Raw genomic sequence first — 13,495 nt, forward strand, 5'->3', positions numbered from 1 at the left:
TTTTTTTTAAATTGAAGTTTTTATTGAACTCGTTCAAATGAACATAACAACAAGATGTAGTACAGTACCACAAGCACAGAATAACAGCAGTAAATACAAAGCACCTCGGCATATGGTACACTTTTCCAACAAAAGAGTTCAAAGTATGTTACGGGAATATAGTAAATATTTAAGAATCAAGATGCCAATAGGCCTTCTGAGTACAGTGGAGGTACAATTTCAGTGTATGGATAATTATAGCGCAAAAACCTGTAGTGGATATGTACTGAGTTTATATAGATCACATTACCATTAGAGGCAAACACTGCTATGAAGAGTCAAGTTTTAACCTGTTTTCTGAAGGATGGGAGATCTGGAGCAAGTCTGATGCAAGGTAGTAGGATATTCCACAGGGTTGGGGCAGATCTTGCAAAGGTCCTCTTTCTAGTGCTGGTGAGACACATTGAGGTTGATATTCAGCACCAGTTTGCTGGATAAATTTGGATTAATGTGGCTTAAGTGGTGCTGTTTCAAAATTCAGCTGCATTCCACAGCTGCCACTTAAGTACTTATGCAGTTAAATAGCTGGCTAAGTGAAGGGGGGGAATGGGGCATTCTGGTTAACTTAGCCAGATAAGTGCCAATATTCAGCCTTATTTCTAAATAAAATGTAACTTTCCTGGAGCATGGCCAATCCTGCCCCACACCACCTCAGCCACCCATCTTCCTGAAGTGCAAAATCGAATTTTGGGCTGACTGCAACAAGGCCACCTGGGCACCCCACCTCTCACCCCAGCCTCTCCACCAGCCAAGCTTTCTCCTGCGTTTCCCCTCTAGCAGGAGAAGAGTTGCTTATCTCTTGCTGTAAAAATGACCCTAACGCAGCAGCTTCACATTTCAACCTACATATGGTCAAAGTGTGGGCTGGTGCTGAGCCAGCATGATTTTGATAGTGTTGGGCAAGACAGCAAGAGGTAAACACTTCTCTTTCTGCCTGCAAAGAGTATTGGGGGATTGGGACGTCAAGGGTGGTCAGGTGGGTATCCGGGGATTCTCGTTGGTGTATAGGAGTACATGCAGGCTTGTTTGGCCATGAAGGTGGGAGACCAACATCCGGGCAGCCCGGATGTGCTGGGCAGAAATGGGTTGAGGGTACTAAAGAGGATAACACACTGAGGCTATGATGCAAGGTCCGCACACTAGCCTTTTTTTACTGCCCCTTCCTACCTCCCCTTGTTCTTAATTTTCTCTCAACTATTGTATCTACAAAGAAAGTTCACACACTTTTGTTTATAGGATATAAGCTTAGAAGCTCATTATCCCCCTCGGTTAAATAATTAGCATGTGATTAATTTGTTTTTGAGCCATATGGCCAGCAAATTTTCAGGTGCATCACTTATGTAAGCAGTCACCTGACGCCACTGCAGCTGCAGATACCATCACCTTTATGCCACCTGATGATTCTGTCCCTATGTGAGCGGATAGGGGATCCCTGGATGGCTTCGTTTAGCTGAACTGCACTAGCTAAGAGATGATGGAAGATGAAAGAACCCCGGCAGAAGATCTGACCAAAAGGAAGATGAGAATTGCTGGGTCATTTACTCAGAAGTTCTGGTGGCAAATAAACCAGTGTAGTATTGGAAGAAGTAATATGATTTCCTTGCTTGTTGGTTCTATGACCAACTGCTGCACGAAGCAGTCATTGTTGATATCTAGATAATTTACCTCCCTTGCCTGTCCTGATGTGACATTTACCCATTTAATACTCAGATAATTGAAGTCTCCCATTATTGTTGTTGCGTTGTCCGTTTTACTAGCCAGTCTAATCTCAGTTAGCATCTGTTTCCTCATCATGGCCAGGTCAGGGGTAATATTCCTCTTCCACTTCCTCTGGCTATGGTAGTGGCTCAGCTTGCAGTGACCTCCAGCTCTGGTTGAGGTCCTGACTGACTTTAGGTGGCCTCCTGCTCTGGTTGTGGTCTCAGGCTATCAGCAGCCTTTTTTTAATGGGATGTTTAAACATCCAGGTTTGATCAAGGTCAAGATGGTTTTGTCTCCCAGTGAGATCAGATGGTATGGCATTAAGTCCCCTTATTATGCAGGTTCTCAGTTTCAACAAATAGATCAATAATGGATTGACCCCAGCTCATGACTTATATCATATATTTAATCTTAGACAAATGATCAGTTTTCTCTGTTATATTCTGTCCCTCACAGGGAGTTTTCTCAAACTGAATCAGAAAAGAGAGTTATGTTGTGCATGGTGGTGATATTTCCCTAGATAGATAACAGCTCACCGCTCACCGCTTTGATGCAGTCAGCATTGGTGTGGACAATTTATTCACATTTCCTGCACTTACAGAAATATATGCAGAGGAGGCCAACGTGCATGGGGTAACTGCACTTTTTATGTCCTGGGTATAAGTAGAAGCCTCTTCCCTTCCCAATCATGAAATTGTTGCAGTGAATGCACTACTGCTTTCCAGTTCACAGTCCTAAACCCCTGTGTATTCAGGAATGTGTGCAGCTTCTCCAGAATCTGAATAGGAAATGAGCACATTTCTCTCCTGGTTCATTTTTAAAAACAGAAATAGCATTATAAATAGAATTTTAGGAGTATGCATGCTAAAATGTGAATCTGAAGACTTCAGGTTTTACAGGAGTGTTACAGCAGATAACTTTTACTACAGTCTTACCTGCTCACTTACAGAATCTTCAAAACGTTTCACAACTTTAGAGAATATACTAGAGCTGCTTTCAGAGAACACAAAGAGAACTGGTACACAATAACTGCCAACCTTCATATGTAAGATGATGATGACTTTTATGAAAAGATGTATAGAAAGTAGAGCAATAAGGGGGCATAAGAAAGCTGATAGATATGCACATAATTTATACCAGTTTTGAAAGCAAACTTAACACACATGTTTGCTTTGAAAATTATCCCATCAAAAATACCTGCACACAATTCCACCTCTAATTTGTGAGCAGAATGTTTTTAGGGAAAATTTGCATGCATACTTTTGAAAATGCTAATGTATGCATGTAAGCCCACGCCCCTCCCCAACTCTGCTCCTGGAATCACCTTGGCTCAGTCCAGTTAAACTTATGTCCATACATGACATATGCACGTAAGTTTACCCGCATATCGGGTGGGCAGTTTTAGAGCAGATCATTTCCATGTTTACTCATGGAAATGCCTTTTGAAAATGACCCTCTAAGAAGGCAACCTTGTCTGAATCCTGGCTGACTTCTAAATCCCTCTTCTAACTGCACATGAATAAGAGAAACAGTGTAAATACAGCGATATATATTTAAAAAAAAAAGAGCCAAATTCCCAGGAAGTGTCTCAGAGTATTACAGATCACCATCTTTTATTCATTTGTTTTGTTTTTTTTAAAGACCATCGCTGGAGATCTGTGAGATGTGGATGCAGAAATTCCAGGACTGATTCCCTGCCTCCTAAAATTGCATGCACAGGGCTGGTTCTTCCATTAGATAAACTAGGCAGCTGCCTAGAGCGCCAAGATTTTGGGGGTAGCAAAATCCTGCCAGTCCGAGGTCCGATGGGGTGCTGAACCAGAGTCAATTCTGCCCAAGAAAGGAGTGTAGACCTGAAGCCACTGCTATGGATAGGAGGGATTGTTGGGGGTGTGAATTAGCAAAGGTTCACCTAGGGCACCAAATAGGCTTGCATCGACCCTGTGCATACCATCCCCATGGACCCCCTCCTCTCCCTCGTATTGTTGTTCACAATCTTGATAATCAAACAACCATATTCTATCTAAACAACACAATCATAAAAGAAGTGTGTTCTGAAACTTCAAGGGTGCACCCTGGGTGCAGGAAACCATATGAGAAGGCATGGACATTTATTAGCACACTTTTTGAAACTTTTCATTGGAAACGTTTCTTACATTTAATTGAAAAGTCTTTGTGGGCTTTGGGGTACTTTTTTTGTGAGGGGTTGAGCACATCTGTGCAGTACGGGAACAATTTTCAGTTGCCCACATAGCTGTAAAGTACGACCCATGGATCTTGTTGCTAAATTTCAAAGGGAAAATTCCCAGGTAGTTGATTTATTTTATTTATTTAAAAACTTTTCTATACCGTCATTAAGTTAGTTCACCATCCCAACGGTTTACAAAAAGGCACCAAAGGATATTCAAGGTAAATTGGTATAAATTACAAGTTATACATGTGCCAACATGGAACGGTAACAATTTTAATAATATAGCTATAGTTTGTCTTTGAAAACTGACTACAAGGTGCGCATGTGCAAAATCCCTGTGTACTTTGAGGCTGCTATTTCTGCAAATGGTGATTCAGGGGAAAATACAAGGCACACGGTTTTAAAAATCAAAAACTATGTGGTGGGTGGGTGTGCAGTCGATGCCTTCTGGGGATTCTGTGAATCATCCCCCAAAAAGCTCAACCCCGAACAACACGTGCCGACGCAGCTGTGCTGCAAAATGCAGCTAGAAGAGCAGGGCTGCTAGGCCGGGACAGAGGAGCCGCCATCAAACAGAAGAGTCAGGGGAGCGGAACAATATCCTCCCATCTGCAGGAGGGAGATAGCAAGCAGCTGCTTCTTCCTCTGAAATCGGAAGTGCGCGGGGGGGCGGGGCAAGCAGACCAGACCTCACGAGACGATGGGCGCCCCATGTGCTTCTGACTTCACAGGGAAGCTGGCAAAGGAGGCTGCAGCAAGTAAAGGCATTGCTCCTGCCGGTGCACTCCTGACACCTGAAGGCGAGCTCGGTTGGGAGGGGAGAAGGACGTGTGATTGGGGGGAGGGGGATGGAAATGATAATTGCGTGTGCCAGGAGAAAAGGAAGACAGATGATTAGGCTGGGGGGGGGGGGGGGTCGGGTGAAGAAAATTGATTATGTCACCAGGAGGGGAAAATAAGGACAGATGACTGGGCTGGGAGGGAGGGAGTTGAGAATAAAATTGATTACATTCTGGGAAGAGGTGGAGGAAGAGATGGACATGATTGAGTTGAGGGAGTATGGAGAAGAAAATTGATTATGGCGCTGGGAGAAAGAAAAAGGAGGAGGAGGACAGATGACAGCCTGTGGGGAGGATGTGAAGAAGAAAATTGATTATTTTGCTGGGGGGGGGGGGGGGGGGGGGGGGAAAGAAGAGGAAGACAGATGACCGAGCTGGAGGTTGTGTGTGGAGGGGGAAATTGATTATTGCAGCTGGGGAGGGGGGGGGGGAGGTTGGACTGATGATTGCACCTGGGGGCAGGGGAGGCAGGCCAGATGATTATGCCAGGGGGAACTGGGGAGAGGACAGGGAAGGTGATTATGCCAGGGGTGGGATAGGGGAGGGGGCAAGGAAGACAATTATGCCAGGGAGCTGGGTGATTTTGTCAGAGGTGAGGAGAGGGAAGTGAAGATGATTGTGTTGGGGGTGAGAGGGGAGATGGAAGGGAAGGGGATTATACCACGGGGCGCATTTACTTAATCCTGTACTGTGAATGTCACTGCACGCTACTAAATGTAAGTGTACTGTGTTCCTCCCCTGATGTAAACACCCCTCCGGAATGCCTCTTTTCAATCTGGCTAAAGGTTCAAGCATTGTGAAAGCCTGTGTGTAAGTGTAGTCACTGTTAGGCGGGACAGTTTTGAACCAGGGCAGCTATCCAGGCAAATGCCCATTTACCTGGATAAATCGCTTTGAAAAACTGCCCTCTGTGGGCTTGATTTTCAGAGACATGTGCACATAAAACCCTATTTTATACACGTAAGTGGCATTTAGAAAATCAATCAGGGGGTTGTGCATGTAAAAGTGCACACAAAACCCCATTGCACACATACTTTTATCTGCACAAGCAAGAGATGTTCCCAAAAGCAGAGAAGGAAGGGGAAAGCATTTACGCACATACTTTGGATTTTAGATCGATTGCACATAAATGTACAATGCAGAAAGTTACAGCTGCTTGGGAACAGGTGTGCCTTTCTGCGTTTTTATATGTATGTTCATACTGGGATAATATTCTGTGCATAAGTCTGCTTTGAGAATATGGTTGAAAGTCTGCAGGTACATTGTAAAATTACCTTCCCTGTCTGTATGTCTTTGTGCCTATGTGTGTGTGTATATATGTCTATATAAGGGACTGATAGAATTTCTGCCTTTGCACCCAATGCAGAGAAAAAGAGACCCTGGAGACAACCATGCAGACTCTGATACAGAAACAAGACTCCATGCAGCTTGAAGTGGAAAGGTTAAAAGCCGTCAACTCTGAGCTACACAGACAGAGGGACATGCTAGAAGAACAGAAGGAAGACCTGAACAAGGAAAGGGAAAGATCTCACAAGGAGCTGGAGCAGGGGTCAGTCAGCAGCCTGCCACTCTAACCCGCCTTTGTGTTACTGTATAAATAAACCATGCAGTTGCCAGCTTCAATAGGAAAGAGTCTTGTGCCTTGCAGTCTGCCTCATTCATGTAATAATGCATTTCCTGCCCAAGGGGCAGTTCCTAATGGAGGTGGAAGAAATTTTTTTCTGTTATGCAGTCAGCCCAGATTTGGAATATTGACTTCAGGGAGACTGATAAGAGTGGGGAGGGCAAAGAGCAAAAGTTAAAGCATATGAATCCCTAACCTGCCCCTAAAAAATTAAAATAAAATAAATTGTCAAATACTGCTGAAGGTAGCACTAATGGGCATAGTGTAATGGTACATGTCAGTCGTTACACATAAATTTAAAAACGGAGGTCCATATTCAATGTCCTTAGCCAGATAATTTCAGACTTATCTGGCTAGGTGGCGATATTTGAATATTCAATAGCCACCACTTAGCTGGATAACTATTTAGCCGGCTGTTGTCCCTCATTCTAACCTTACACACTCTAATTTCCTTAGGATTTCTCGTCAATTACGACAAATCCTCTTTAGTCCCATCTCAAACCTTGTTGTTCATTGGGGCAGACACCTTGCATGCAAAGGCTTTTCTACCTCGACAGCGAGCTCTCTCGTGTCTCTTACACACCACCTGCAGTCTCAGCACTCCGCGACTGCACGTCACTTTCTCATCCTCCTTGGACACATGGCGTCCTCAGTGCAAGTCACACCAATGGCCCGTTTGGCCATGAGAGTCATGCAGTGGACTCTATGGTCACAATGGACTCAAAGCATTCAGCCCCTGTCAACTATTGTCCACGTAACCGTCAGTCTCTTGCCTGGTGGAGAAATCAGAACAATCTCCTCCAAGGCTTGCCCTTTCAGGCTCCAGACCATCAAATAACTCTCACCACCGATGCTTCCAACCTCGGCTGGGGAGCCCATGTGGCCAATCTGCAGACACAAGGATCTTGGTTTCCAGAGGAAGCCAAACACCAAATAAATTTCCTGGAGCTTTGAGCAATAAGATATGCTCTCAGGGCATTTCAGGATCGCCTCTCAAATCAAGTTATCCTGATCCAGACGGACAACCAGGTGGCCATGTGGTACATCATCAAACAGGGAGGCACGGGCTCCTTCCTTCTGTGTCAGGAAGCTGCACAGATATGGGGCGGAAGCTCTCTCCCATTCGATGTACCTCAGGGCCACCTGGTTACTGGGAGTGGACAATGTGTTGGCAGGCAAGCTGAGTCACATCTTTCAACCGCACGAGTGGTCTCTCAACCCCTCAGTAGTGAACTCCATCTTCCAACAATGGGGATATCCTCAGATAGACCTCTTTGTGTCTCCTCAAAACCGCAAAGTAGAAAACTTCGCTCTCTCATTCGCAGCAAACACTCTCAGCCCAGAGACGTATTCTCGCTCTCGTGGACAACCGGTCTGCTCTATGCATTCCCTCCACTTCCTCTTCTCTTGAAGACTCTCGTGAAGTTATGTCAGGACAAGGGAACCTTGATCCTGATAGCACCTCACTGGCCACGCCAAGTGTGGTTTCCAATACTTCAGGATTTCTCCATTCGCAGGCACATTCCCTTGGGAAAGGACCCGCTTCTGATTACTCAAAATGACGGGTGCCTTCGCCACCCCAAGCCTTGTCCCTGATGGCATGGATGTTAAAAAATACCATTCTAGAAGCACAGTCTAGATGTATTCCACACATTAAGAAAGGTGGAAAGAAGGCAAAACGATTACCGGCATGGTTAAAAGGGGAGGTGAAAGAAGCTATTTTAGCCAAAAGATCTTCATTCAAAAATTGGAAGAAGTATCCAACAGAAGAAAATAGGACAAAGCATAAACGTTGGCAAGTTAAATGTAAGACATTGATAAGACAGGCTAAGAGAGAATTTGAAAAGAAGTTGGCTGTAGAGGCAAAATCTCACAGTAATAACTTTTTTAAATATATCCGAAGCAGAAAGCCTGTGAGGGAGTCAGTTGGACCGTTAGATGATCGAGGGGTTAAAGGGGCACTTAGAGAAGATAAGGCCATCGCGGAAAGATTAAATGATTTCTTTGCTTTGGTGTTTACTGAAGAGGATGTTGGAGAGGCACCCGTAATGGAGAAGGTTTTCATGGGTAATGATTCAGATGGACTGAATCAAATCACGGTGAACCTAGAAGATGTGGTAGGCCTGATTGACAAACTGAGGAGTAGTAAATCACGTGGACAGGATGGTATACACCCCAGAGTTCTGAAGGAACTAAAAAATGAAATTTCAGACCTATTAGTAAAAATTTGTAATCTATCATTAAAATCATCCATTATACCTGAAGACTGGAGGATAGGAAATGTAACCCCAATATTTAAAAAGGGCTCCAGGGGCGATCCGGGAAATTACAGACCGGTTAGCCTGACTTCAGTGCCAGGAAAAATAGTGGAAAGTGTTCTAAACATCAAATTCACAGAACATATAGAAAGACATGGTTTAATGGAACAAAGTCAGCATGGGCTTTACCCAGGGCAAGTCTTGCCTCACAAATCTGCTTCACATTTTTGAAGGAGTTAATAAACATGTGGATAAAGGTGAACCGGTAGATGTAGTATACTTGGATTTTCAGAAGGCGTTTGACAAAGTTCCTCATGAGAGGCTTCTAGAAAAAGTAAAAAGTCATGGGTTAGGTGGCGATGTCCTTTCGTGGATTGCAAACTGGCTAAAAGACAGGAAACAGAAAGTAGGATTAAATGGACAATTTTCTCAGTGGAAGGGAGTGGGCAGTGGAGTGCCTCAGGGATCTGTATTGGGACCCTTACTTTTCAATATATTTATAAATGATCTGGAAAGAAATACGACGAGTGAGAAAATCAAATTTGCAGATGACACAAAATTGTTCAGAGTAGTTAAATCACAAGCAGATTGTGATAAATTGCAGGAAGACCTTGTGAGACTGGAAAATTGGGCATCCAAATGGCAGATGAAATTTAATGTGGATAAGTGCAAGGTGATGCATATAGGGAAAAATAACCCTTGCTATAATTACACAATGTTGGGTTCCATATTAGGTGATACAACCCAAGAAAGAGATCTAGGCGTCATAGTGGATAACACATTGAAATCGGTTCAGTGTGCTGTGGCAGTCAAAAAAGCAAACAGAATGTTGGGAATTATTAGAAAGGGAATGGTGAATAAAATGTAAAATGTCATAATGCCTCTATCGCTCCATGGTGAGACCGCACCTTGAATACTGTGTACAATTCTGGTCACCGCATCTCAAAAAAGATATAATTGCGATGGAGAAGGTACAGAGAAGGGCTACCAAAATGATAAGGGGAATGGAACAGCTCCCCTATGAGGAAAGACTAAAGAGGTTAGGACTTTTCAGCTTGGAGAAGAGACGACTGAGGGGGGATATGATAGAGATGTTTAAAATTATGAGAGAGGTCTAGAACGGGTAGATGTGAATCAGTTATTTACTCTTTCGGATAGTAGAAAGACTAGGGGGCACTACATGAAGTTAGCATGGGGCACATTTAAAACTAATCGGAGAAAGTTCTTTTTTACTCAGCGCACAATTAAACTCTGGAATTTGTTGCCAGAGGATGTGGTTAGTGCAGTTAGTATAGCTGTGTTTAAAAAAGGATTGGATAAGTTCTTGGAGGAGAAGTCCATTACCTACTATTAAGTTCACTTAGGGGCGGATTTTCATACTCCGCGAATAGGCCTACTTTTGTTTGCGCTCCAGGCGCAAACAAAAGTACGCTGGATTTTAGTAGATACGCGCGGAGCCGCGCGTATCTGCTAAAAACCTGGATCGGCGCGCGCAAGGCTATCGATTTTGTATAGCCGGCGCGCACCAAGCCGCGCAGCCTACCCCCGTTCCCTCCGAGGCCGCTCCGAAATCGGAGCGGCCTCGGAGGGAACTTCCTTTTGCCCTCCCCTCACCTTCCCCTCCCTTCCCCTACCTAACCCACCCACCCGGCCCTGTCTAAGCTCCCCCCTTACCTTTGTCGGGGGATTTACGCCTCCCAGAGGGAGGCGTAAATCCCCGCGCGTCAGCGGGCCTCCTGCGCGCCGGGACGTGACCTGGGGGCGGGGCCGGAGGGCGCGGCCACGCCCCCGGGCCCGCCCCTGGAACGCTCGCGACACGCCCCGAAAACGCCACGCGGTTCGGGCCCGCCCCCCGACACGACCCCCGACACGCCCCCTCCGAAAACCCCGGGACTTACGCGAGTCCCGGGCTCTGCGCGCGCCAGTAGGCCTATGTAAAATAGGCTTACCGGCGCGCAGGGCCCTGCTCGCCTAAATCCGCCCGGTTTTGGGCGGATTTAGGCGAGCAGGGCTCTGAAAATCCGCCCCTTAGAGAATAGCCACTGCCATTAGCAGTGGTACATGGAATAGACTTAGTTTTTGGGTACTTGCCAGGTTCTTATGGCCTGGATTGGCCACTGTTGGAAACAGGATGCTGGGCTTGATGGACCCTTGGTCTGACCCAGTATGGCATTTTCTTATGTTCTTATGTTCTTATCCTTCAGCCACTCAGCCTTTCTGAACCAGTTTTCCGTGTCTTGATTGCTTCACGGAAGCCTTTCACGAGAAAATCGTACTCTTCAAATGGAGCAGATTTACGTCATGGTGCTCTTCTCAGTCCCTTGACCCCTTTACCTGTCCAATCGCGAAGTTTTTGGACTATCTGGCTCTCATCAGAGTCAGGTCGAAAAACTTCTTCCATCAGAATGCATGTCAGTGCAGTGCAGTAGCCGCCTTCCATAAAGGTGTCGGGGATGTCCCTATATCAGTACAAAACCCCATTAAACACACTTTTTGAAGGGATTGCTCCATATCAAAGCCTCCACTGCGTCCTCCGGCCCCTTCTTGGGACCTTAAAACTGGTTTTGGGTCGGCTCAACAAACCACCATTTGAGCCTCTTCACTCTTGTGAACTTCAGTATCTCACATGGAAAGTGATTTTCCTTTGGCAATCACTTCAGCTCGCAGAGTTAGTGAATTACAGGCCCTAGTTACCTATCCGCCTTACACTAAACTTCTGCAGGACCGGGCAGTACCTCCACACTCACCCTAAATTCTTACCCAAGGTAGTTTTGGATTTTCATCTAAATCAATCCATCATTCTATGTACCTTTTTTCCTAGGCCCCATTCCAATCCAGGAGAGCAGGCTCTGCATACCCTTGACTGTAAACGGGCTCTAGCGTTCTATCTAGACCATACAGCTGCCCACAAGAAAAGCACTCAATTGTTCGTCTCTTTCCATCCTAACAAATTAGGGCAGCCTGTGGGTAAGCAGACTCTCTCCTCCTGGTTGGCGAACTGCACATCCTTTCGCTATCAGCAAGCGGGCATTCTATTTCAAGACCATGTTAAAGCACACTCTGTGAGGGCCATGGCAACTTCAGTAGCGCACCTATGATTGGTGCTGCTTCCTGACATTTGCAGGGCTGCCACCTGGAGTTTCTCTCCACACCTTTGCAGCCCACTTATTGCTTGGACAAGCCGGAAGACAAGATTTCCATCTTCGGCCAGTCTGTCCTTCGTAAACTGTTTAAAACGTGACGTACCAACACCCTTCCGCCTGCCCGGTGGGGTTCAGGATGCCCTCTACCAAATTCCACCCCAGTTGTGTGCCTGTTGCACGCCCTTGGGTACATTTTGGTGCATCTTTGGACATCCTCAGCTCGGTACTTACCCATATGTGAGGACTACCATCCTGCTTGTCCTGTGAGAAAGGAAATGTTGCTTTACCTGTAACAGGTGTTCTCACAGGACAGCAGAATGTTAGTCCTCACGAAACCCGCCCGCTGCCCGCGGTTGTTGGGTTCGTAACGTTTTTTTTTTTTTTTTCAGCACTGCCTGTAGCTTTAAATAAGACTGAAGGGGGACCCCTGCTGACTGCAGGGTTAGTGCCATGCTGGGCATGCCCAGTAGGGGCCAGTCAAAGTTCTGGAAACTTTGACAAAAGTGTTCCGTGATTGGGCTTCATCCTGTGATGTCACCCATATGTGAGGACTAACATCCTGCTGTCCTGTAAAGAACACCTGTTACAGGTAAGCAACATTTGCTATCTTTCTTCTTTCCATCACTATCATTTGATCTCCCTCCTGTCTCACCATTTATCCACACCTTTTACCATCTTGAAACCCTTCATCTCTCTTTTTCTATCTCCATTTCTTTCTCTGTTTCTTATTCCTCTCCCTTGTCTTTCCTAGTTCTCAATCTTCATGTTTCTGCTTCATGCCCTTCTACCAACTCTCCATCTTTCACTGTCATGCCCTTTCAGTTCAGTTTCCCTTTTGGCTTTTTTTACTGTTTTAAAGTTCTCTTCCAAATTGTCTCACTTTTCTCCTTTCTCAGCCACATCCTTTATTTACTGTTATCCCCCTTGCCTTGTCCTCACTACCTGCTCGCACCCTCTTCCTCAGTCTTCTTGCCTGTAGTTTTTCATCTATTTTACCACCCCATCTGCCCTTCTTCCTCCTGCACACATTCTAAGCTATCCCCTCCTTATTCTTTCATTCCCAGCTCTTTGCCACTCTCACTCATCGCTAAAATGTTTCCCTATCTCTCATTCCCTTCCTGATCTCATCTCCTTTTCTTTGATTTTCCCTCACCCTACCCTCCCATTTCTAATCCTCTGTCTCTGCCCCATCACCCATCTCCTTCCCTCCATCTCTGCTCCATTCCGGAACCACCCATTCCTTCCCACTGCCTCTCCCCTCCCCTCCCAGCCCCACCTCTCTGTCATCTCACCTCCTTCCCAGCCTATACCTCTTCAGCTTCACCTGCTTCCCAGACCTGCAGTATTTTACCTCTGTCTCTTCCCCCCAACCCCCACAGTTCAGTGCTTTTCTGTTTCCTCCCTCCCCTCCCCACCTCCCAGGGGAATCAAGAGGAGAAACATCAGGAGCAGTGATGTGGTACTGTAGAGACAGAAATAAAGAGCTTGTGTTTGCTATCCTCATATCGTGCCTCCTCCTCGCTAATCTGGAAGCATTCAGGGAGGAGGAGAGGAGATGGTAAGCCTGCAGGGATAATGAACGCACACATGCTTTCTATTCATGTTTTCACAAGTGACACACTGCAATGCAGAGGAAGAAACAGCTGTGTGCTGCACCTGATCATGTGTCCATGGCTGCATAGTCCAAGAAACACACTGAG

General features: G+C 45.7%; 1 protein-coding gene across 1 annotated transcript in view; it reads left to right on the forward strand.

The window, feature by feature from the left end:
• CROCC2 (ciliary rootlet coiled-coil, rootletin family member 2) overlaps positions 1-13,495 on the forward strand; it is a 505,095-nt gene that overhangs the window by 264,640 nt on the left and 226,960 nt on the right. The window contains 1 exon segment of the mRNA XM_029616014.1: positions 6,137-6,319. Coding sequence (XP_029471874.1) covers positions 6,137-6,319 — 183 coding nt within the window.

The sequence above is a fragment of the Rhinatrema bivittatum genome, chromosome 9 (genome assembly GCF_901001135.1).
Source record: "Rhinatrema bivittatum chromosome 9, aRhiBiv1.1, whole genome shotgun sequence".
NCBI lineage: Eukaryota > Metazoa > Chordata > Amphibia > Gymnophiona > Rhinatrematidae > Rhinatrema > Rhinatrema bivittatum.